Here is a 27,404-nt window from a genome sequence, read left to right on the forward strand (position 1 = left end):
GACAATTCAGACATTAGAAGACATGCTCAGATCTTGTGTGGTGGATATGGGTGGTGATTGGGATGAACACCTAGCTTTGGTTGAGTTTGCCTATAACAACAGTTATCAAGCAACAATAGGCATGGCTCCATTCAAGGCTTTGTATGGCAGTACTTGTAGGACACCTTTGTACTGGATCGAGACAGGTGAAAGAAAAGTCTTAGGTCCTGAAATGATTGAAGCTACGAGTGCTATGGTAGATATGATATGAGAAAGGATTAAGTCCGCCAGCCAAGACATGAAATCTTATTCGATAAGAGAAGGACCGATTTGGAATTTCAAGTTGGAGAGAAAGTCTTTCTGAAGGTTTCACCAATGAAGGGTGTGATGAGATTCAATGTTAAGGGAAAGCTTAGCCCTCGTTTCATTGGACCTTTCGAGATTTTGGAAAAGGTTGAACCTGTTGCGTATCGATTAGCATTACCTCCGCCTCTTGCTAGTGTTCACAATGTATTTCATATTTCGATGCTCCGAATATACATAGAGAATCCGGAACACATTTTGCAGCAAGCACCTGAAGGACTTAGTGCTGATTTGACCTACGATGAAGAACCGGCCGAAATCTTGGATAGGAAGGACAAGCAGCTGCGGAATCGCACCATTCCTTTGGTGAAAATTCGGTGGAAGAACCATACCCCTGAAGAAGCTTCTTGGGAGAAGGAAGAAGACATGAAGGAGAAGTTTCCTTACCTCTTTGGAAGCACAGGTACGCTTTCAATTTCGAGGACGAAATTTCTTTAAGGGGGAGAGAATGTAAAACCCAGCCCTAACCTTGACCCGGAAACCTTGTTATTTGTAGGTCCAGTGACCCGAAGTAAAGTAAGAAGTCAGCTTTGGGCCATCCCGGTGGAGGACTTGGTGTCTGGCTTTGAATCCATGAGAGTTGATGATGAAGTTCTATTTATGGAAACTGAATCTTGATGAAGATCGGATTAGTTGATGGACTTGGAGTGCTCTCTATCTTGGTTTGAAGGCATTTCTACCTATTAGGTAAGTCACTTGATATGTGTGCAAAACCCCTTTAGGATTGGATTTGATCGGGTCTTCAATTCCCTCGTTTTGGAATTGCTGTTAGCATTGGTCGACTGATTGGTTGACTGGACCAGTCAACCAATCCACTCGACCAATGAGTGCTGTCTTTGGCAATTAGGTCTTGCTTGCTCTATTTAAGTCCAATCTCGAGTCTACTTCGTATTTGCTGCCTCCAAACTCTTTGGAACTAACCAAAGACCTCTGCAAGTCATCTCCCTTGCATCCTTGGTGATTTTCTTGACGGATCTTCATCAAAACTCTTCCTTTTGCATCAAAGGTATGTCTACATTCTCTTCTTCTCCTCCATCTCTGTTTTTCATTCCTTTTTGAGTTGAGACAGTAGGGGAGATGCTGCATTCTCTGTTGCAAACATCTCTGGACTTGTCTCTCATGATCATCCTAAGGATTAATGGCTAGAACAATGATCTTAACCATGATCATTGCAAGCTTTTGAAGGAATCATGATCAAACCATGATCTAGTCTCTGTTAAACTTCTGATTTGAATTCTGATCTCCTTGGATCTTCTATATTGATCATGGTAGTAGTCAATTGCTGTGTTTTCTTTTCATGATCCATGATCTATCAATCTCTAGTTGTTTCTCTTCTACCATACCATGTTTTCTTCATGAATCATGATAGTTACATATATGGTAGGTTTTGTTTCCTTATTTTGATTTATGCTTTTAAGCCTATTTCCTTGAAGATCTAAGTATGCTTTTCAGGATACCTTTACCTGAAGCAATGATCCATTCTTCTATTGTTCTTGTCTTTGATTTCTATCTTGAATTCTTCAAGATCCATGGTTGATCTAATTATGGTAACTTTTTTGTTTCCTAATTTGGATCTTGATGGCTTGATTGGATTAGTGTTTTGAGGTTCCCTTTATGTTAGGATACTGCTGATGTAGTTTACCCCTTGATTAGTACCCTTTTGAACCACCAAATTCGGATTTTATATCTTAAAACTCTGTTTTTTTTTAGGCTATGTATCGCATTGGTCGTGATTGATTGGTCGATGGACCAATCGACCAATCCACTCGACCAATGAGTACAAGCAACTCCGAATTGGTCTGTGTTGGATGTTTTGGTATCTTTTCTGTTAGGGATCTTTCCTAATATGTTGTATACACTTGTTTAGGACCTTCTTCTCACGTTTGCCAAGATCTTACTTGATTTCTTAGGATTCCTTTGCGAGTTATAAAAGGTAAGGATGGTTACTTCTTTAACAACATAAATTGCATATCATAGTTTCTATATTAGAACCTTGTTAAGTTATTTCTTTAATTAGATTCTTATGATGTTATGCTACTGTGGTACTATCTTGATATCAGTAGCATTACTTAATCATATTGAATTGACTCATGTATGATTTACTTACCAATTATATACAAAGTGATTGTAATTATTGATTTCTTTCCATATATGAAGTTACCATATATGTGATGATATGAATTGATGCATGTGTATGCTTAAGTATGGTTTGGAAAGGAGAGGTGTCCTTTTGACACTTCTGTCCTTGGACTACTACGGGAATATTATGGGATGTTTCTGAAGATGCCCTCTGGACACCTTCCTAAACTGTTGGATGACATATCTAGGATTGTCTAGTAGTGTTTGGCTAGGATGTCCTGTTATGTCAGACCCTAATCGGAGGGCTATTGAGACCGAACGACCCGTGGTAGCAATGGGGATTCATGGGCGCTCAAGACCGGTAACCAACCTGTGAGAGGACAGGAATCACATTGTGGGGGCCATTTATTGGTAGGGTTGCATATGGTTAGACTTGGGCTCACGGGCGCTCAAGACCGGTAACCAACCCGTGAGAGGACGTGAGAGCTTCCCATTTACCATATGTGGATGATCAATAGGGTTGATGAGTCCGTAGTCAGGGACTATGAGGACTCTAGTGTGAAGGATACTGTAAAGGATCGTCGGGGACGAGGAATGGACGTATCTGGATCTCGACTTGATGTAACTAAGTAGAAGACTTGCATTTGGCTAGGCTTTACCCTGACTTGCGCCGGTACTTAGACCAATGGTGATGTGAGAGAGTGGTGACTTAACCCCCAGCCATGGAATGTCCCGAGGGATGCCGGACCCATTACCAACTGATGATGAGTGATTGAGACCTTCCTAAAGAAGTACGGTGCTATGACTTAAAGCATGTCTGCCAATAGAGACCAGCATACATAGAGTTAGATTCATTCATTCATTGCTTGTCTCATACCATATTGCATTTATGTTTGTTCCCAAATCCTGCCATTTATGTTATTATGGATTTAATCGCTTTACCGAGTTTCTTTGAAACTCATTCCTTTATTGTACAATGTTTGTTAGACTATTCCCGTGTACTTGAATATTGTGACGGTCCCTATGAAGAAGCGCAAGGCGAAGAGGCATATCTCCGGGAAGGTGATTGCGGTTACAACAATTACACCGAAGATCCCGCGAGTGGTTATGCTCCGTACGATGCTTAGTCCGACCATTGAGTGGAAGCGCCCTTGTGCCGTTTATGAGATTTATACTTATAGGGATGTTGTCTATAAAGTGGAGAACAATTTAGTTACCCATTGTACTTGCTACTGGGATTAGATTTTGTCTAGCTTATTCTCTTAGAACTACTTTTCCGCTGGTTGTAGAGTGGGATTTTGCCTCACTTTACTTATCTGTTTTGACACTCTGATTATATCTAGTACTCTGATTTATATATGATTCATTCTTTCCTTATTGAATCTATGGTTTATCTTCCGCACTTTTATTATTATTGTTCATGATTATGTTATTGTTTATGTGGGAGGTTGATTACTCGATACCTGATCTTCGGGCTGTGGATCACACTCTCGGGTATGCCAGATAGGGTACCGGCTCGGAGGATGTGACAAGGAAAGCAGAAGAGACGCTCTTTACCATCAAACAAGGATGGAGTGAATCAATACGGGAATACCTGAAGAGGTTCAATAAAGTTACAATGAAAATTGGCAACTTAGACGATCAAGTGGCCAAAACGGCCCTCTTTACAAGGTTAACTAACCGGAAGTTACTGGAGTATTTACTATAGGATATGCTGACCACTTGCGCCGAATTAGTACAACAATGCCAAAAGTAGGCAGAGGTGGCGGAAATACTTGATGCCCAGCAAGGGGAGCCCAAGGTGGCGACAAGAGAGATAAAAGTCCCGGAAAAAGGGCCAAAGCAGAAACACTGATCGGGAACGCGTGCGAAAGTCACGCTCGACCTTGAGAAGGCGATCCCCAGACCGAGAGGAATATACACCACTGAATACTACTTGGTCCGAGATACTGATGCAGATAAAGAATCGGGACATTCTAAGATGGCCCCCCAAAATTGTCACAAAGACAAGCGAAAAGAACATGGAGAAATATTGCCGCTTCCATAAAGACTATGGTCATTATACTAATGATTGTAGACATCTCAATGCAGATATCGAAAGGCTGATAAATCAGGGACACCTTACGAATTTTCTGAAAGGTAGGGAGGATGATAAGGGAGGATCAATGAAAAAAGAGGTCGTTCGCCAAACCAGGAGCGTCGGTTCTAAACGTCAAAAGCCAAAAAGGGAAAGGAAGTCTCGGGACCCAACAGGTCCCCGATCCTCACTATATTCGAGGGACCTGAACCCGAATCCTTACGAAAGTTAAAATCAAAATTGAGCTTCGTGGGATTGGGAGAGGCTCAGAAAAGAACAAAAATGGACGAATTGTCAATTACTTTCGGTGAAGAAGACGAACGAGGCGTCTGCATCCCTCATGATGATGCGATAGTCATCAAGGTAGAGATTGGACGGAGGGAGGTGCACAGGGTCCTGGTTGACACAGGATCTTCAGTTGATCTTCTATCTTACGAGGCTTATGAAAAGCTAAATCTTGAACCAGGGTTGATGAAACCATCCTCGACTCACCTCTACGGATTCGCTGGTTCGTCGACCGTGGTGGAAGGAACAGTTCAGTTGGTTCTCTTTGTAGGAAATTTCCCGAAAGACTCGACCATTCGGGCAAATTTCTTGGTAGTTTGGGATCTTCCTGCATATAACATGATTTTGGGCAGACCTTCGTTAGCAAAGCTGGGTGTTGTGGTATCGCCAAAACACATGAAGATAAAATTTCCAACGCATAATGGAATCGGGCAAGTAGTTTCGGATCAAAAACTATCCCGGCAGTGTTATGTGGCTTACCTGAAGGACAAAGTAGGACCCAAAAAGGCCACCACCCTACCAATTGAAATAAGGGATGATCGGGACGAGGACATCATGCAAAGGCCCGAACCAGTGGAAAAATTAGAACGTATATGCTTACAACCGGAGGATAATGTGAAGTTTACTTACATTGGTTCCGAACAGCCCGAAGTTTTTAAAAAGGAACTGACAATTTACCTTCGGGAAAACATAGACGTATTCGCATGGTCAGCCAGCGATATGCCAGGAATTGACAGAACTCTGGCCGAACACAAGTTATGGCTCAATCCCGATTTCAAGGTTGTAATTCAAAGGAGACGGAATTTTTCAATCGAAAAACATGATGCTATCTAGGTGGAGGTGGAAAAACTAGAGAAGTCTGGTTTTATCAAGCCCATTAAGTGCCCAACGTAGTTGGCTAATGTGGTAATGGTAAAGAAGCCCAATGGAAAATGGAGAATGTGTACCGACTACACCGACCTCAATATATCATGCCCAAAGGATTGTTACCCTTTGCCGCGAATAGATCTCTTGATCGACGCCACGACAGGATATGAAACATTAAGTTTCATGGATGCATATTCCGGATACAACCAAATCCTAATGAATAAGGAAGACGAGAAATTCACGGCATTCATGACTAATCGGGAAAGCTATTTCTATAAAGTCATGCCAATCGGTTTAAAGAATACGGGGGGGGGGGCTACATATCAAAGGGCTGTAAACAAAATCTTTACCAACCTTATCGGCAAGATTCTGGAAGCATACGTGGATGATATGATGGTAAAAAGTCTTTTATGAACAGGTCATATTGAGGATCTTCGTGAAGTATTTTCCGTCTTAAAAAAGTATCGGATGAAGTTAAATCCAGAGAAATGTGCCTTTGGGGTTTCTTTGGGAAAGTTTTTGGGATTCATGGTTAATCGAGGCAAACCCTGCCAAAATACAAGCACTGATTGACATGGAGTCCCTAAAAATAGTTCGTGACATACAGTGTTTGACGGGACGAATAACAGCTCTAACTTGTTTCATATCGCAAGCAAGGGAAAAATGCTTACCTTTTTTCTAGGCGTTGAAAGACCTGAAGGGAAATAAAGAGGCTCGTTGGACGAAGGAATGTCAAAAGGCATTTGAGGAATTAAAGAAAAGACTCGGATAGCCGCCACTACTTTCTCGACCCGAAAAAGGTGAAACCCTGCAGGTATATCTGGCAACATCACACTCAGCGGTAAGCACAGTCCCCATTCGGGAAAAAGACAGAAAACAATGGCCTATTTACTATGTAAGCCATGTACTCTTGGATCTTGATAAAAGATATTCGGCGATCGAAAAACAGGCGTTGGCCCTCATGATAACAGCCCGCAAGTTAAGGCCATATTTCCAGGCTCATCCGATTGAGTTACTAACCAATTTCCCTTTGAAGAAGGTACTTTTTAAGCCGGACTTGTCGGGGAGAATGGTCGCATGGTCGGTCGAGTTAGGGGAATTCCAAATAGACTTCAAGCCCCGAATGGCTATAAAGGCACAAACGTTGGCGGATTTCATAGTAGAATCTGTAGTACCGAGCGAGGGGGAAGAAGAGCCTACTGTGTCTAGCATGTGGCACGTTTACGTTGACGGCTCAAGCAACAAATCTGGTTCAGGGGCGGGCATCCTATTAAAAAGTCCGGGAGGATTCTTAATCCGGTATGCTTTGAGATTCGGGTTCCAGGCAAGCAATAATGAAGCCGAATATGAAGCTCTTATCGCAGGGCTCAGGCTAGCAAGGGCGTTGGCAGCAACCGAAGCAAAAATATACAGTAATTCCCAACTTATCGTCAATCAAGTAGATGGAGAATATGAAGTAAAGGAGCCACGTTTACAGAAATACCAGGAGCTGGTTCGGATCCTGAAGAAAGGATTTAAGAACATCAAAATATGCCAAATACCTCAAAGGGAGAATTTGGTAGCGGATGAACTTTCGAAACTGGCCAGTGCTAAGGAGAAAACCTTGGGACCATCGGTATACATTGAGGAATTAAATCTCCCAAGCGAAAATGTAGAATTCGTATCATACATCGAGAGTACAAGATGTTGGATGGATCTAATCATCGAATACATACGAGATGATAAACTCCCCGAAGATATAAAAGAAGCCCGATCAGTTAGAAATCGCGCAGCAAGATTCACCATCCAGCATGGAAGATTATATCGCTAGTCTTTTGCGGGACCCCTACTCAGGTGTATCGGCCCAGAAGGGGCCAGTACAGCGCTGGCTGAGGTTCATGAAGGTATCTGTGGAGCACATTCGGGAGGACGAACCCTGGCACATAAAATCTTTCGCCTTGGATTATATTGGCCTAAGTTACAATATAATCCAAGTACGTTCGGGAGTGCCCCCAATGTCAGATACACTCAAACGTGCCCAGACAACCGGCTACAATGCTTACGTCAATACTTAACCCAATTCCCTTCGCAATGTGGGGAATAGACTTGATGGGCAAGTTTCCGCAAGCAGCAGGAAAGAAAGAGTATTTGATCGTGGCAATCGATTATTTTACAAAGTGGGTAGAGGCCGCTCCGCTGACATCAATCAAAGAAAAGCAAATGGAAAAGTTCATACGAGAGTCAATCATATTTAGGTTCGGGATTCCCAAAGTATTGGTTACTGATCATGGAACACAGTTTGACAATCCCCAATTCGAACGCTTTTGCAACACCTATATGATAGATCATCGAATGTCATTGGTAGCATACCCTCAAAGCAACGGGCAGGTAGAAGTCACAAACCGAACGCTATTGGAGGGAATAAAGAAGAGGCTTGAGACAAATAAGGCCTTATGGATAGAAGAACTTCAAAATGTACTATGGGCATACCGAACAACAGTTCGAACCCCAACTGGAGAAACTCCGCTCAGATTAACTATGGGGAGGAAGCACTGGCTCCAGTAGAAGTAATGGCAAGAACCATTAGAGAACGAGAATATGAGGAGCAGGCGAATATGTTGGATAGCCTTAAGCTATTGGATGAAGTACACACACGCGCAGTAGCACGAACTCGACAATATCATCGGAAGATAGCTTTGTACTATAATGCTAAAGTCAAGAATTGACAATTTCAGGTGGGAGATTTGGTTCTAAGAAATACTCTGGCATCCGACCCACGTCACCAGAGAAAGCTGGATCCAACATGGGAAGGACCTTATATGGTTATAAAGAAGCTTGGTCTGGGAGCATACAGACTAAAACATGTGGAGACCGACCGCATTCTGGATCGATCCTGGAATGCAAGAAATTTGAAGAATTTTTTTTTCTTGAAGTCAAGTTCCATTTTCCTTGTTTAGCAATTTTGACCTATGATTATTTAATGCAAATGAATGCTTCCTTTCTAATTCTTTTTGATTAAGGGACCATATAAAGCATAAAGCACCGTACATTCAAAATCAAAAGAATCATCAAGGCATCGGGAAAACACCTTTGGGTAGTACCGTATGAGACCTTCGGGCATTCATTCAAAATCAAAAGAATCATCAAGGCATCGGGAAAACACCTTCAGGTAGTACCGTATGAGACCTTCGGGCGTTCATCCAAAATCAAAACAATCATCAAGGCATCGGGAAAACACCGTCGGGTGATACCGTATGAGACCTTCGAACATCCCAAAGTATTCCCCCGAATTTTTGGGTAAAGGCATCGGGTAGCACTGAATGGGTCCTATGAATGCCACAATCTTTTAATGAAAATTTTGTGGTCATAGGCATCAGATAATACCGAATGAAACCTGGAAAATTCATGAAAGTAAAGAAATATTTGGGGATCGGGTATAATCGAAGGTACACCGAGTATAACTTTTGTATCCTTAGAAAAATTTCTTAAAAAACTTTCGCGAATCAAAAATGGTAGAGAAACTGGCTAAAACCAGTATGCTTGATCCTTTATTCATATATGAAGACCGAACTAAACAATAGTCGGTAGTTACAAGGCATTCTAATATCTTGGACAAGGAACATTTCAACAGAAAAAACCAAAGCTTGACCAACAACTGGGAGGAGTAGCCCGAATCCATCAACCAACTTTTCCAGGATCCTTATCCTTCAATTGACAAAGAGACCTCATCTTCGGTCTCTGAGATAAGAAGGAAAAATAAATCTAGCAAAGAAGGGCTAAGCCCGATCTCCTCTTGTTCTTTGGATCATTGTGGAAGAACGATTGACGCCCTCCAGATTGACATTTGGAGCGTCAACTTCTTCCTTGTTTTCTGCAATCTCCTCTGATATTGGAGAAGCAAGAGGTGAGTCGTCAAGGTATAGTGTGAGGTCTAGATTAGGAGTCGGCAGATCTTCTACATCTTCGGCCCATTCAGGAGGAGGAAGCCCTAACTTCGTGAAGACTTCGGGATGGCACAGGAGCTGATAAGGAGCCGTGTCAAAATTTGGATTCCTCCTCAAGATTGATTCAAACACCTCATTATGACCGTCCCGATAAGCATGATCATTCAAAATATCCAAAAGATTACGAAATGGCTTACTGTGTAGATATTTACGGACGCATGCCCTTCGGGTTTCGGCAGGGATAAAATCAAGACCAGGAGGAACTATTTGTTTCCGTAGCTCTTCAACCTTGGCTTCGGACTTATTTAGTTCTCCCGAAAGATTAACAACCCTTCGCTCAAAACCACGAATTTGTCCGTGGGCGGTATCAAGAGCATTAGAAAGATGCAAAATCTCGGTATTCCTTACCTTTACCTCTTCCCAAAGCCTATCCCGAAGGCGAGCAATCTCCCGATCCTTGGACGAAGACTCAGCCCAAACTTTGGATAGGTCAGAGTGCATTTTTCCAATTCGGTAGGCTGCCTCCGCTTGTTTGTGGAAGTTATCCACATTACTCCTGCAACAAAACATTTTCAGAATAATCAGGAGGCATAGACTGAAGTGATGAATGGACTCAAAGAAACTCACATCACCAAAGATTTAAGGAAGGCGTCATCAAAAACAGAGTCAAAAGCTCTGCTTTCAGCCGGAGTTTGGGCCAAGCTGCTCCACTCCAACGCTCGATCAAAACTACCGGTAACACGATCTGAGCGTCGCAACTTCCAGGGAGGCCTATAAATGTCCTCAGAAAGGAAATGGCAAGTCTCAGGAAGCTGCTCTTCTCTGGATTTCTCTCGTCCTGTACACTTCGAGGATGTTGCAGTAGAAGGAGCATCAGAGGGATCCATCAGCAATAACAACGTTTTTTACAGGTTGTTGGATTGAAACGCCAAAGGTTCACAAAAAAGAAGCAAAAGCCAGGGTTTAAATAGACATAGAAGCCATGGCACTAGAAGGACGATGAATAATCCAACGGTGAACATAAGGCGACGCTTCAAATTTTGGAGATCCAACGGTGAAATTCCAAGGACGATTAAAATTTTCGATCAATGGATGAGAAACAACGGAAAAAGGGAGATGATTGCAATGAACGGTGGATATAAAAAGACGCTTGGATTACCGGACATCGAGGATTTAACATCTCTTCACATGGCGAAAAGGCGCCAATTACGAAAATTGGCGGATTCAGAAGATAACCGTCAATCAGAGCATTAAATACCTAAGTGACGTTTGACGTTCCCTATAAAGATAAAATTCCAGGATAGGCTGGTAAATACATTAACTGCTTGAAGACTGAACGTTGACAAGGGATACCCGAATCGTCCGAACATCAAAACTGCAAATGATTTGGGTAAGGGGGCATGGAAGTATCAGATAACAACGGTAACTCCAAGAATTTCTCAGTTTATGATTGCTCATGTTCCGAATTATACAAGTTCGCGTTCGGATTATACTGGAAAAAGCAACCAACAAATTAACGGCAAGCAACAAGCCTAAAAAGGCACCCAAAAAAAAAAAAAAAGGGGAACATTTACATATTTGCAGAAGACTGAGGATTATGTTCAGGATTGACGTCGGGAGTTCTTTGATCGGAGACACCTTCGGGAATTTGTTGATCCAACTTTTGAGCAGAGGGAATATTATCCGCGGCTTCTTCGGCATCCAAGGGAAGAGCAGGCTCATCATCCACATATTTGCAAATAACGGTATGGCTGGGGTTGGCCGATGGAGGATTGTTCTTTTCAGCAACCCAGGCAGGAATAGGAAGATCCAGATCCACGAAGGTCTCCTAAAAAATCAAATCATTATGCTCCTCGATCGGGAAGGACGGGTCGTTTGTGAGAATACTTTTCCACACATCTTTAACACCCTCCCGATAGGCAACAAGATTGTACAGATTGAGCAAATCACCGAAGGGCACGCTGTTTAGATATTTTAGGATACATGCTTTCCGAACCTCAGGTTTCAAATCCTCAGGACCTTCGGGAGAGGCCACGAAGGCCAGTTTCTCTTTCAACTCCTCCTTCTCTCGAGTAAGACCCTCGATTTGACATTCGGAGGATCGAACGTTGTTCTTCAACTCTGCCAATTCTCTCTTTGAATCCTCCAACCGGGCCTTGGCAACTATAAGCTCACCCGAGACCGGACGAAGACGGGACACCTCTTCCTCTAGTGTGGAGATTTCCCCTAATCTTGTAGCAGCAAGTTCCTGACTGAGACGAACGTCTGCATGCAAACGGCCGACTCTCAAATTTGCTTCCATCTCGCAATGGAAGTTCTCGGTTAGAACCCTATTGCAACAACATAGAAACTAATAAGTTGCTTGGAGAGGTCATGGCCAAAAAGATGAATATAAACACAAACTACGGAGTTCCACAAACCTGATATTGGAATTCACCAATTCTTCATCAGGTGTTTCGTTCAAGGTTATCCGATCGCAGTGGGTTCGGGCATTGACAGCCCAGTCTAACGGACGCCTCAGTATTCAGGAGGATGGGATCACGGAGAGTCACTTTCCATTTGGGAACATAGATTTCCCCTTGGTCAACTTTGCTTCTCTTCGAAGCAGCATCATTGGTCAAATCCCTTTTCTTCTAACAAGGGCGGTATCGTCATGGGTAGATTCCTTGACAATCACTGGATCTTTCCCCCGAGCGGCACGGCCAGGCCTAACCTTAAAAGCCCCCTCAGAGGAGTAACCCCTTTCAGGACGGCAATGGATGAGGCCCTCTTCGGCGATAGGGGAGCATCAGTAGTATCTCTTCTCCCCTTTCGGGGAACTCTCTCTTCGGCCTCAGCAAGACTTTGTTGGGCCAGAGACTTAACGACATTACGGTTAAATTTGGGAGGCACTGCATTACGAAAAGAGTAAAAGTTATTATAAGAATTCCCAATACTGATCGTGTCGCTAACCAATCAAAATAAAATCCTATACTAATCTAGCAAGCAGAAAGTACGGGGTCGAACTATGGGGAACTAAAAGGCTAAGTTACTAAGATTGAATTTAACAAAACTAAATTTAAACTAAATCTATTAACTATTGTAAAACGTTAACTGTGAATATGTGAAGATCTTTGGGATTTCGAATCCCCAATGCTTTTCCCTAATCGATATAACTCTACACTTCAAAGTAAATTAGGGATGGTCTTCCTAGATATGCCCTATCTTCGCAAGACTATCGTCCTTCGCGGAAGCTTGGAACGCTTAGTTCGCTGAGTTATAGAACATCTTTGGCCAAACTCAAACACAATTACCTAGAAGATATAGAACAATCAACTTAATGAAATAAGCATGGTTCATCTACATCCCAAAGCAAAGGAACTAGCTACTCATTATTACAAAGTTCATAAGAAAAATAAAGATGAAACATAGGGAGAGAGAGAGAGAGAGAGATGTGGTCTTCTTCTTCAGCAATGAGAGAGATGAGAGCCGCATTCGCCGTCCTCTTTTCTGCGGTTGGCTTCTCTTTTATGTCTCCTGCACACAATGAATCTCCCCTCTTTACCCGTCGATTTGACCTTTATTCTTTCGAAATTTGGAAAAACTCAAAACTGGAAAGTTGTATATATTTTCAATATAGTTTCATAGAATCTTTAATCATCGAAATCCAAGCTCATACGAGAGAGATATGCCCAAAATACTGAAGGTAGGTCTGTTTACCCGATTTTCAGATTTATTACCAATTTTGTTCCTTAGACCTCCACCTATTTCCAATTTGGCTAAGATCTCACTTTTCATGATTTCTTGAGCAGCAAGATTGAATGCTATGATTTAAAATCCACCAATATCTAATATATTTGCCAACTTTACTCCATATTATCTCTAATATCCAAAATTTCCTTATTCCTAAAAAATACACAAAAATACTCAATTAGATCTCTTTAATTAAATAAGTATGGGGAATTAAATCAAATAAATAATGGTAAATGCATGCTTATCAAATACCCCCACACTTGAGTGTTTGCTAGTCCTCGAGCAAAACAAAAAAAATAAAACTAATACAGAAAATAAAGAAAGAAAAACCTAACTCACTTTCGTAGGAATCACGGTTGCACTTAGCATGTGCAACAAGCCTTTAAACCCCTAGGTTACCCTAGTGGACGAGTTGTGTCTCGTGAGTGTTTGCAGAGAATATACACACAAAATTCTTAAGTGCTCTTCTAATTATTCTGGCAGTAGTAAGAGTAGAAAGATAGATTCCAAGACAAAGACACGCCACTAAAGATTAAAGGGAATATAGGCACCCCCACACTTAAGCTCTTACACCCTCTCTTGAGTCTAGCTCTAGGCAAACAATTCAATCGAGAAGTCTCTTCTTATCTTCAGTCTACCAGTTCACCCTCAGATAAGACTAAACTATGTACCAAATAATACCAAGAACTCAAGATCTAAGCAATATTGACCTTCTTAGACATTTCACCTTTATAAGCACATTAATTCACTTCTTTCTTTAATGGTCACATTTCTAGTCCGTGCAATGTCTTGCCTCTTAAGCTTTCTAGATGGCCTATGTAACGAGTGTTGGGTCAGCCGCTCTCAAGCCAGATGGCCTTAAGGGACTAGGTGTAGAATACCCCTCGAACTTACTTACTCAAGCCAACTAGGCTACAAGCCAAGACTGGACCAAAGACACCCCAACTGTTTGACGCGAAGCACGATGTTGGTGACCCCGAGACCCGGTTACTAAGAAGGAGGTCTAACCTTTAAACTTCAGCATTTTTTTTCTTTTTCTTTTTTCACATTATACTTCAATTCACTTCACATTTAAATAGTCTAAAATCGGTCTCAACTTGTCACCATAAGCACAAGGCAATACAAGATAACTAGATGGTCAAACCTTTTGGACTACCTGGAATTCCTATTTTCCGATTCAACCTCGGTCTCAAAATGTAAAACCCATTACTATTCTCTCAAGAGGATGTTCATTACATCAAATGGGATTTCTAAAACACTTAAACTCTCATTTTGTATCTAAGCAAGGAATTAAAACATTTATCTTACCAAAGCCAGAAAAAATTGGGCACTTTTTATCTTTGTGACAATGCTCTACCAACTATCAACAAGTCTTACTCGAGTTGACACCCCCCCCCACACTTAAATTATGCAATGACCTCAGTGCATGCAAAAAAAATAATAGAAGCAAATAGAGGAAAGAGTGTACCCGATGTTTGAAATCATGATAGAGCACGCAACAGTAAAACCTAACAACAAACAAAGAAAAGAGAAGAAAAAGAACAAGAAATAACATCTATACAAATGGGTTGCCTCCCATAAAGCGCTAAGTTTAAAGTCTTCAGCCAGACTCAGTAAGAAGCAGCCAATGGAGGTGGAGGCTCAAATCTAAATGTGAATGGTGACTGCTCCAAAGAAGTGGAAGAGTCCAACAATGTGTTGACTTCCTCAATATTTAGGTTAGATTCCCCAAATGGCAAGCAATGTTGTAGGGGATCATCAATAAGCATGTTCGGAGTATAATCAACCACTACCTCATCAATAAAGTTAATCGCAAAGCACTCTTCATCCCTATTTGAGCTTAAGGATGCATTGAAGATGTTGACTCTAAGTTTCTTATTGCCAAATGATATGTCCATGACACCCGATCTACAATTGATGCAAGCAATCGCAGTGGCTAAAAAGGGCCGTCCAAGAATGACTGGTGGTAACTTATTGGTAGTTGTATTGTCCATATCTAGGATCAAAAAATCAACAGGGAAATATAGATCCTCAACCTTTACCAAAACGTTTTCAAGTAGCCCACGGGGTCGTTTGATTGAACGGTCTACCAATTGTAGAATCACATCAGTGGATTTCAAATCTCCTAGACCAAACCTATCATAAACTGAACCGGGTAAAATATTCACACTACCTCCCAAATCAAGCAATGCTTTACTTATGGATAAATCTCCAATGACACATGAAATTAAAGGTGTACCTGGATCTTTAAGTTTAGGGGGCAGTTGGTTGGAAATTACCGAGCTGACTGATTCAGTTAGGTGCACCGTTTTAGGTGTTTAAGTCTTCAACTTACGCTTTTGGGTGCACAAATGTTTTAGAAACTTAGCATAAGTTGGGACTTGCTTGATAGCATCTAATAGTGAGAGATTGATATGAACTTGTTGGAATAAGTCAATCATCTCCTGCATCTTAGCATTCTTTCTAGAATCTGGAATTGAGGACTCAAGAGCTTCAGGGAAGGGGGCTTTGGGAGTGTAAGATTTAGGAGTAGGACCCTCTACAATCGGAATGTGCAACCCCTTACAAGAAAATTGATGAGAAATACTCACAGGTGGTGTTTCTTTACTAGGCTTGTGTGCATCATTGCCAGTCTCATGGGTCAAATCAACCTCTTCTTGACTCTCAAGATCAATGGGCAATGGCTTAGGAGTAGGCAAAGGTGCATAATATTCCTTCCCACTGCGTGTCACAACCGAGACTGCTTGGACTTGTTCTTTCCTAGACCCAATTTGATGATTAGGGTTACCTATTGGTTGACTAGGTAACTGACCAACCTCCCACCTACTGATGGCATCAGCTAGTTGACCAAGTTGAGTTTCCAATTTGTTAATGGATTGAGAATGGGAATGCAACAATTGAGTGTTTTGCTCTAAGCCACTAAGTGCTTTTAGTACCTTATCCTCATGAATTATGTGAGGGTTGTGAAGATGATGGTTGCTCATTCCTATAGGCATTATGGTGCATATTAAATGGAGGTGGCCTATAAGGTATTTGATTAGAGGGATTGGGCATTGAGTTTTGCCATGAAAAATTGGGGTGGTTTCACCATCCTGGGTTGTAGGCATTGGAATATGGATCATTCCCCAATTTAGAGACTCCTTGGGCCAAATGTACATGCTCCTCAACAAACTCAGGGTATTGTGTAGCCAAATAGCAATCAGTGACATGATGGGATAGGCTAGAACATAAAGCACATGCTTCAATCTGATTAGGTGGAGAGAAACTTGTAGGAAGTGGAGATGGGGTTTGTTGTCCTAATGACAAGAGATGGTCCAATTTCTTTGATAGCAAGTCAACCTTAGTGCTCATCTCAATGGTAGGATTAATCTCATAGAGACCACTCCTCTTTGGTTTCCCAATGGATGGAATCTCAGTCCTAGTTGTTGAAGCATGGTGTTGGGAGTTTTCACTAAGGGTCTCAAAAAGTTCCCATGCCTCATTCTCATTCTTGTGCATGAAAGTCCCACCACAAGAAAAATCAACCATTTGCCTATGTCGGTCTCTAAGGCCATCATAAAAGCATTGAACCAATTGCCATTTAGGAATAGCATGGTGGGGGCACTTTCTAAGTAATTCTTTTAGTCTTTCCCAAGCCTCATGAAATTGTTCTCCTTCTTGTTGCGAGAAACTCGTTATCGCTCTCCTAATGCTATTGGTACGGCCAATGGGGAAGAACTTTTTAAGGAACTCCTGTTGCATTTCTACCCAAGTGGAAATTTTAACATTGTCCAAAAAATGAAGCCAATGCTTAGCTTTATCTTTAAGGGAGAATGGAAAAAGAAGTAATCTTAAAACATCAACTGAGAGGTTTTGAATTTTAACTGTGGAGGACACCTCTAAAAACTCATCTAAGTGCTTATAAGGCTCTTCATTGGCAAGTCCGTAACAAGATGGTAGCATTTGAATCACACTAGATTTGATCTCATATTGAGCCGCCTCTATGTTAGGAAACTTAATACAAGAAACCGGAGTATACATCGTAGGAATGAAATGCTCACTCAAGGGCCTCATTGGAGGCTCATAGTTTGCCATGGTTCTTTGCCTTCTAAGGTTGGCCAAAGTCTCGTCTAACTCTAAGTCAAGTGGAGTCAACTCAGGGTTTAGGGACCGACGACCATGCATACACACAGAAGAGTAAAAAAAAGAATAAGCTAAATAAGTAAAATTAAAAGAAAATAACTATAGCAAAAGGGAGAGTTTAGGACGTACCTAAAGCGCAATCCACGTGATCTTTCAAACAAAAGTTACACATGTGGGATCTGAGGGATGGGGATTTTTAAAAATTAACCTAAACAACCCAACTAATGCAAATATTACAATTGAAAAGTCCTAAATACAATTATATCTAAGAAAGAAAAGATAACAACCTAAACTAATTATCGAATCGCTACTCTTGCAGTTACCTACAAAACAAAAGAAAAAGAGATTAGTTAAATAAGCAAAGAAAAATAAAAAAGAAAAAACACTAAAATTACTCTAAAAATTATGCCTAATTGACAAAAATCAGTCCTAGCAACCGTGCTTTGGTTCCCCGGCAACGGCGCCAAAATTTGATCGTGTCGCTAACCAATCAAAAATAAAATCCTATACTAATCTAGCAAGCAGAAAGTACGGGGTCGAACTATGGGGAACTAAAAGGCTAAGTTACTAAGATTGAATTAACAAAACTAAATTTAAACTAAATCTATTAAATAATGTAAAACGTTAACTGTGAATATGTGAAGATCTTTGGGATTTCGAATCCCCAATGCTTTTCCCTAATCGATATAACTCTACACTTCAAAGTAAATTAGGGATGGTCTTCCTAGATATGCCCTATCTTCGCAAAACTATCATCCTTCGCGGAAGCTTGGCACGCTCAGTTCACTAAGTTATAGAACATCTTTGGCCAAACTCAAACACAATCAACTAGAAGATATAGAACAATCAACTTAATGAAATAAGCATGGTTCATCTACATCCCAAAGCAAAGGAACTAGCTACTCATTATTACAAAGTTCATAAGAAAAATAAAGATGAAACATAGGGAGAGAGAGAGAGAGAGAGATGTGGTCTTCTTCTTCAGCAATGAGAGAGATGAGAGCCGCATTCGCCGTCCTCTTTTCTGCGGTTGGCTTCTCTTTTATGTCTCCCGCACACAATGAATCCCCCCTCTTTACCCGTCAATTTGACCTTTATTCTTTCGGAATTTGGAAAAACTCAAAACTGTAAAGTTGTAGATATTTTCAATATCGTTTCATAGAATCTTGAATCATCGAAATACAAGCTCATACGAGAGAGATATGCCCAAAATACTGAAGGTAGTCTGTTTACCCGATTTTCAGATTTATTACCAATTTTGTTCCTTAGACCTCCACCTATTTCCAATTTGGCTAAGATCTCACTTTTCATGATTTCTTGAGTAGCAAGATTGAATGTCATGATTTAAAATCCACCAATATCTAATATATTTGCCAACTTTACTCCATATTATCTCTAATATCCAAAATCTCCTTATTCCTAAAAAATACAAAAAAATACTCAATTAGATCTCTTTAATTAAATAAGTATGGGGAATTAAATCAAATAAATAATGGTAAATGCATGCTTATCAAATACAAAGGAGAAGGGCAGAAGCTTTTGAGCGCTCACCATAACTCAAACCCCAATAGCGGAGGACTGCCTCATACTCCATGACATATCCATGGATTTCGGAACGCCAGGGAATAGATCTAATGACTTGAATCGCATCTCTATCGCGATCGGAGGGAACCGAAAGATGGTTGATATGGGTATAGGAATCCCGAATGTTCCATTTCAATGGAAATCCAAGGCAAGATTCTGGTATTCTACAAAAAATAAATTTCTCCCGCCATCCTCTGTTGTTGGAGGGGCAAGTACCCTCTGCGAGGAATCCCCCTTCCCATTTCAGTTCGACTCTCGAACGCTTGGAAAAGAATAGGGGATTCGACTTATTCAGGATGTGGAAATGGCGAAAAACACCCAATGAGGGGGGCATTTTAAGATCATGGCACAGCCCCAAGTAACCAATAATAAGCCTCCAGCTATTCGGGAGAAGCATGCCTGAGCAAATATCCCAGTATGTAAGAATTTCGGCGATAATGGGGGAATAAAACGGTATCCGAACCCCACTCTTGAAGGAATCGTCATAAAGGGAAAACTCCCCAGGAGTATCAGAATTAACCCTTTCATCCTCGCCCGGGACACGAAGAAAGCAGGAAGAAGGAATTGAGTAATCAGAATAAAGTTTAATAAGACCGTCCGGGCGAACGGAAGATTTTACATCTGAGGGTTCGGTAGAAGGCCTCTTGGATGGACGGATGTTCCTGGCCGGTGGTCTTTTAGTTATTTTCCTTCTCTTTGAGGAAATTCCTCGGATCAATGGGACATTACCAGAAGGATCCCTGGGGACAGCAGAAACAGACTGAATCCAGCCTGCGGTTACCCTAGGCCCCTGGTCATCGGAAGATTCGAGGGAAGCGGTTGGGGATCTAAGTTCAGCAGACTCTTTCCCCGAAACCAAACGATCGACAGAATCACAATCGGCAGAATCATCATTAGAAGTCTGACCACTACCCATACTAGAAAGAAAGAAGTTGAAACGAAGAAGGAAAACAAGAGCAAGAAGAAAGAACTTAGTTGTGATTCCTGAAACTCTAAGTAGACAAGGCTTGGTTGTTGGTGAGACTGAAAAACCAAAGCAGGAGCTTTTTCTAAAAACATGAGGAGATGAAGGAGAAAAATTTTCTTTTATGGATTAGAAACATCCCAGAGGAAGTGAACGCTCAGGATTATCATCCATCAACGGCCGATAATCCTCGACGGTTCAAAAATCGTCATTATGGCTACAAAAGCTAGGGACGTGACGGTTTGCGGTAACTAGACAGTGTGCATACGTTCCCGATTGACACGTGGCCACTATGCACAATAAACGAAGCGTCCAAAGCATTTCGACGGCACCTCGTTGGCAAAAGGTGTCAGTAATATTAACTACGAGGTTGTTCGTGACTAAAAACAAAAATCTCTTGCACTTATTCACATTCGGACGAAGCATCGATCCAAACCAAGCATCCCGCATCTAACTCGAATGCTTGGCCTGTGGGGCAAATTGATACGAGGAAAATTGCACCGAACGTTTCGAACCGGGTTCATAATCTATGTTCCGGTCGAACCGTGACGGGGACTTACTCAAACCCTAATTTAATGATCATAAGGGCGCCGCAGATCAATTAATAGCCCGGTACAACTTCCCGAATATTATGGTAGGAAAGGCTAATTTGCAGGAGGTGACTATCATGAAGCGGAGAGGAAATCGTGCCAGGATAAATATCTACTTACGGCCCCGAATATCTAGGGAAAAACCCTAGAATCGGACGGTCATTAAAGGAGATCAAGAAGCCGTCTCAACGGTCGAAGATTAGAAGTAAAATCTATATAAACCAAGGACGAACAACCCATCAGGTATTTGAATGGTTTCCTAATTACATATTTGTTATTCCTATGCTCTGCGATTAGCTAGAGCTTTTTGTGATCAATCCAATTATTGACTTAAGCTTCGGAGGTGGCCTCCCGACCTCAGCAGTCGGGCCACGTCTAATGTCATTTTTGCAGGTCATCTTCACGGATCTATAGGCTTAACAATTTCCGGACGCATCAGTTGGAATTGAAAAACATTACGTTCGATGGATAATTACTAATTTCCTCTGAAACTATAGTTTAATTACTCCCTAATAACCAAAAAATTTTAAAATAATAAAACTAATTTGGGGTTTTTGGTAAAAAAATAAAAAAAAAATTTAATATTTGTTAGTAGTAAAGTAGTGGTGGGGTGTTTTTTTTATAAAAAAAAAAAAAAAAAAATATAATGTTTGTTTATATTTATTTTTTTTTTTTTTTTTTTTTTTTTTATTTTTTTTAAATTATTTTTTTAATTTATAAATTTTAAAAAAAAAAAAAAAAAAAAAAAAAAAAAAAAAAAAAAAATAAATTTAATTTTTAAATTAAAGTAAGTTAATTTATTTTTTTGTTTAAGTAAAAGTGGGAGTGGGAGGAGTGGGGAAGTGAAGGGGGGAGTGAGTATGGTGGTAAGTAATATAATGATAAAAGATCGATCCCTCGAAGACTATAGATTAAGTACCAAATTAATTATACCAATTTTATTTGAACAAATAATAAGGAAGATAATTATTCTAGACTATATTGCAAATTGAAAGTTAAATTGAGATTATTAATTGCTAAAGACCTACGGGTCAGATTTCACCATAACTAAGCATTCCCACCCTTTTCTCCCTCTTTATAATTTGAGAAATATTTTCCTGATTGATAGTCGAGATTCCCTTTCCTATCTATTAGTCTCTCTCGAGTACTAATAGAAATTCCCTCAATTGCTAACCCACTATATTTCTATGTGGGTTACAACAATTGAGAAATCATTAAATTCTGTGGATTCCCATGTAACAACTACACAAACCATGTAAGTATATCTCTATCCTACATGTAATTCATGGCTTTTACTCCAATGAACTAAACACATAAATCCCCTCTCAGTTCATTATGATTAACAAATCAGTTGATTAGTGGCCAATTAATCAAAAGCATGAAGAATAGAAGTAAAAACTCAATCAAAGGAAACAATATTCAAAATTATATTGATGAAGTCAAGAGTGAGAATTCAAAGATAGGCTACATCTGATCCTTAGAAAAACTAAATTAGTTCATACTAGAAACTAAAAACATTACAGAGGAGTTCAAGAACATTGAAAGAAGATCAAGAAAAACTTATTCCCAAGCTTCAGATCTCCAAAGCCAACCAACGTCTCCTGGTTTGATCTCTCCGCTCCTCCAAAGCTCCCAAAAACGTCCTCCTCCTCTTCATAGAGTTTGCTCTCCTTTTATAGATTAATTAAACTCAGAGTTTGAATCAAACTTAGAGTTCTTGTCTGACTTAACCAAGGAGTGTCTTGATGTATGAATCGGAATAACTTAGAGGTCTCCAATGCATAATCCCACCGTTGGATTTGAAGACCAAGAAGTCTTGAAGCTCTCCTCCAAAAATCAGCTCGATCGGATACATTATGACCATCCGATGAAGATCTTGATCAAAACTGGACAGAGACACTCAAAATCGGGATTCTTCTCTCCTTCTTATTTGAATTGGATTCTTCTTTCTCTTTTCCCTTCTTTGATCAAATCCTAAATAGGAAATAAAACGTAGAAGCATACAAGGACTCATTCTCTTTATGTTTTTGACTTGAGGTAGGACTCTTGCAATAATACCCAGATTTGATTGATAATTTCCTACATGTAAAAGTAATAAATCTTTATTAGAATTTGTTAGGAAATATATAAAATCACCAAAATTATAGAAATTAAAGGAAAGGGTGCAACATATTCATTTTCATATCATATTAGGGTAAATTGATATAAAACAATTGTAAATACATGGAAATATAATAAATTAATCATATAAAATAATATTTATGAAATCAACTTATCAAATTACCCCCAACTTTAACATTTGCTAGTCCTCGAGCAAATATCAGGATCAGACAAACTCTCATTTTGATTAAATATTCAATCTTAGTCAAGTTCAACCATAATTCAAAGAATGTATAAAATAGGCTAAATAAGAGATGAGTAGATAGATCACAAAATCAAAAAGTTTGACCCGTGTGTGTGTGTATACCTTAACCAATCAAGTGGATGCATGTTTGAGATCCCAAATTCAACCGACAACTCCCTAGTTTCAAGGTCAATTCTTATATGTCCAGCCTATCATCCCTCTCTCCACTAATGAAGAGCAATCACTTATCCAAGGTCAAGAGGACTTGTGAAGGTGGAAGAAAGGTAGACTAGAGCTGAAATACATATATGGAGATGATAACATTGAAGCACCAATTTTCTTTTCTTTTCTTCCTTTTGCCAAAAATTAGCAATTTCATACTTCTTTTTTTTTTCTTTTTTTTTTCAAAGTGATAACACATCTCCCAAGAAGCAGTCCAAGACATATCCTACACCCGTAACATGGCTCTCAAATAACTATCTATCTAAGCGTTGCGGTGGCCTTTGTCCCTAAGCTCCAATTGTGCAATGTTAACCCAGTGAGAATCCAAAAGGCTCACTCAGTGGTATTAACTACGGAGACCCGCAACTACAAAGAAGATCTACTCACAATGCTTTTAACCCTCACCATGCTTTTAACAATCCATATCACCTTCGGTCTATTCAAGGGATCACACGACTTGGGAGAGTCACCAATGAGATCTAACATATAAACCATATACATCTCCACAAAGTGAAACATGGTATAGTAGAAGTGGAACAGATTAGAAGAGAATATATATATTTTCATCAATTTTAATGAAAGAAGAATGGCCTCTATCATATCCCTAAACAAGTGGCACTCATGAATTTTGCCTCAAGAGGAAATCTTGGTGGATTCTAATATGTTGACTGAACAAGAAAATTGCAGTCTCATTTGAAAATCCCTAAATGCAATAACTCAATAGCAAGGTTTAGTGCTCAAAGGGTGGGTCACATAATCAAGGTTAAAGTGATTCACATACTCATCTGATATTTAGCGAAGTCAACATATTCAAAAAATTATAGAGGAACACAACTAAAATAGGAAATACTAAATAAGATTAGAGATTTACATGTCATAACTTCCTTCTATTTTACTCTACTAACTAGACAAGTAAACTTCAACCATTGATAAAAAGTTTTGAAATGAATTGAAAAATTCTGCTTTTGAAAAGAAATTTCAGCATAGTGAGTCTCAACTCATAGACAGGAATCTTAACATCCACCCCCAACTTTAAAATGAGCATTGTCCTCAATGATACAAAAAATGAAAATATTAAATGCATGCAATAGGAAAGAAATGTAACAAGATGTGAAGTAAGGTGAAGGAGACTCCCTTGATTCATAGCTTTAAGAGTGATGTAGTCCAAATCCGCCCCTTCTTTTCATTCTCCTAAAAAAAACAAATTATGGAAAAAAGAAACAGAAAACATCGAATCTAAAAAATTTAACAATTGAAAAATCAAAGAAGTAGTAAAGAAAAACTTTGGGTTGCCTCCCAAACAGCGCTTGCATCATAGTTCGCAGCCGAACTACCCCCAACTTTAGGTCAAAGAAAAGAGTGACTTCTGGGGGTCGAAGCCACTTCCAAAGTAGAGATTAAGTTACTAGCCATGGTCCTCGGTAGGGAATTTGTCAACATATATAGGTGATAAAGCTTCTAACTCCTTTGTACACCTCTCAATAGAATCAATTCTGAAGCAGTTATCTGATTCATTTGGAAACTTGATGGCCTTGAATACACTGAATGTGATCTTTTCATCTTGTACTCTCATAGTAAGTTCACCTGTTTAAAGATCAATCAAGGTCCTCCCAGTGGCCAAGAATGGCCTACCAAGAATAATGGGTATGTCTTGATCTTCTTCTATATCCAATACTAAGAAATCCGCTGGAAATATAAACTTGTCCACTTTAACCAAGACGTCTTCAATGATTCCCCTTGGATATTTAATTGACCTATCTGCCATTTGAAGTGACACTGTAGTCGGTTTAGCTTCTCCAAGGCCTAGTTTCCTGAAAATAGATAGAGGCATTAAATTAATACTAGCACCAATATCACATAAAGCCTTATTAAAATGAAAATTTCCTATAGTGCATGGTATTGTGAAACTCCCTGGATCTTTTAGCTTAGGTGGAAGCTTCAGCTGCAGAATAGCACTGCATTCCTCTGTCAATGCCACAGTCTCATAATCTTCAAGTTTCCTCTTGTTAGCAAGAATGTCTCTCATAAACTTGACATAACTCGGCATTTGTTCCAAAGCATATGCAAAAGGAATATTAATATGCAATTTTTTAAATACATCAAGAAATTTAGAAAATTGCTTATCTAGTTTCTGGCTTCCTGAACCGCTGAGGATATGGAATGGGTGGATTATAAGGTGGTGGATTGTCTGGAAAAAATTTGGATTTTGGCTTCTCCTCCTCCTTAACGTATTCGTCTGCATCTTTTTGCTCATCATGAACCGCCTCAGAAGAAGGTTCAGTTAATATGACTTTCTTGAAAGGTTCCTCTAATACTTTTCCACTTCGAAGCTCAATAGCATTTGCATACTCTCTAGGATTTTTCTCAGTATTACTAGGCAGTGATCCTTTTTGCCTTTGATTCATCCCATGGGCGATTTGCCCCATTTGTACTTCCAAATTTTTAATGGATGCAAAAATATTCTGATTGGTCATCTCTTGCTTCTGCATAAATTGTGAAGAAACTGTAGCCATTTTTTCAAGAGCATCTTCCCATGGAGCTTTCTTCTGAAATGATTGAGCTTGTTGATTTTCAGGTTGTCTTCAGTATCTTGATTGTTTTTCCATCCAAAATTTGGATGGTTTCTCCACCCTGGATTGTATGTGTTGGAATATGGATTGCTCTGTCGGTTAAAATTCCCCACATATTTTGCTTGCTCTAACTGATTTTGCTCAAAAGGATTAGCCATCTGACATTCATTGCTATAATGTTTTCCCTCACAATAGTTGCATATCACAGTTGGAGGTTTGGTGCCTTGAGTTGCTAACAACCCTACTTGCTTTGTTAATGCTTCAAGTTGGACGGCCATGGCTGTCATGGGATCAGTTTCATTCCTCTGCAAAACTCTTCTTGGCGCAACTCTATCCCTTGGCCTTTGATATGCATTTGAGGCCATAACATCCAAAATTTCAAAAATTTCTGTTGGATCCTTGTTCATGATTGATCCTCCTGCTGCAGCATCTACTAATGTTCTTGTGGAATTAGATAGACCATTATAAAAAATCTGAATTTGCCTCCATTGTTCTATTCCGTGGTGTGGACATTTCCTTAGCAAGTCCTTGAATCTTTCCCATGCCTCAAATAGTGTTTCCGAATCATACTGCAAAAAAATAGAAATATCTGTTAATAAACTAGCAATCTTAGATGGTGGAAAGAATTTTACCAAAAATTTTTGAGCCATTTGATCCCAAGTAGTGATGGATCCTGGTTGTAGAGAATGCAACCAACTCTTAGCGTTGTCCCTTAATGAGAAAGGGAACAATCTCAATCTTATGGCATCATCAGTAACGCCATTGCTCTTGAATGTGTCGCAAATGTCCAAGAACCCATCAATGTGAAGATTTGGGTCTTCACTAGGCAATCCAGAAAATTGATTATTTTGCACCATTGTAATGATAGCAGGCTTGATTTCAAAATTGTTAGCTGCTATAGGTGTGGACGCCTTATAGCTGTCCTATTATCTCTCACAGTTGGCGCAACATACTCTCCCAAAGTCTTGCGCCTTGGTGCTTCAACTTCAAGCGGTGGTGGATTATTTTCAAGAATTTGTTCTATCTTTCTTTGCTTTTGAGTTCCTTCGACAAGTTGCTTCAATTTCGGGATCAAAAGGAAGTAAATTATCGTTTCCTCCTCCTTCTCATGCAAAATCGCAGGACTAAGAGACCTCGAAAGAACCCCAATTCACAACTAAAAAATAAAATAAAATAAAATAATAGAAAAGAATAAAATGAAAAATAAAAGAATTCAAATTAAAACTAGCAATAATTGATATTGATATTAATCTAATAGTCCCCGCACCGCGCCAAAAAAATTTGGTGGAAAAAAAAAACAGCACGGAGATTATTGCCAAAACAAAAAAAATAAAAAAAAAAAAAACCCCCCGCCAGATCAATAATAAAGAAACAAAAAAAAACAAAATTATTTTATTAAAAAAAAAAAAAAAAAAAAAATAATTAAAAAATATTATTAAAATAAAAAAAAAAAAAAATATTAAAATTTAAAATTTAAAAGGTTTATGGTTATAATAAAAGCATTCCCCACCTTTTCTCCCTCTTTATAATTTGAGAAAATCTTGTTGTCGAGATCCTTTCCATTAGTCTCCGAGTACTAATAGAAATTCTCTCAATTGCTTGGTTCCATTGCCGGGAACGGCGCCAAAAACTTGTTGTGAAAAAGTCACATATATTTGTCGTAACAAGTAATATAATGATAAAAGATCGATCCCTCGAAGACT

At 39.7% G+C, this 27,404-nt stretch overlaps 1 protein-coding gene and 2 non-coding genes across 3 annotated transcripts; all 3 read left to right on the top strand.

Annotated features, from left to right (window-relative positions):
• The first annotated feature begins 4,780 nt into the window (after positions 1-4,780).
• Positions 4,781-5,617, top strand: LOC149024299 (uncharacterized). The gene has a single exon (XM_089143451.1). It carries the CDS (start codon positions 4,781-4,783, stop codon positions 5,615-5,617), a length of 837 nt encoding a protein of 278 aa, XP_088999577.1.
• An 11,274-nt stretch (positions 5,618-16,891) lies between these two features.
• LOC149024300 (small nucleolar RNA R71) lies at positions 16,892-16,998 on the top strand. Its single transcript, XR_016171888.1, has one exon. It is a non-coding gene; the product is annotated as a small nucleolar RNA R71 (small nucleolar RNA).
• Positions 16,999-26,196: 9,198 nt separating this feature from the next.
• LOC149024301 (small nucleolar RNA R71) lies at positions 26,197-26,298 on the top strand. The gene has a single exon (XR_016171879.1). It is a non-coding gene; the product is annotated as a small nucleolar RNA R71 (small nucleolar RNA).
• The last annotated feature ends 1,106 nt before the right edge of the window (positions 26,299-27,404 follow it).

Source organism: Hakea prostrata, chromosome 2 (genome assembly GCF_041222555.1).
Source record: "Hakea prostrata isolate BN-2017 chromosome 2, UWA_Hpros_2, whole genome shotgun sequence".
NCBI lineage: Eukaryota > Viridiplantae > Streptophyta > Magnoliopsida > Proteales > Proteaceae > Hakea > Hakea prostrata.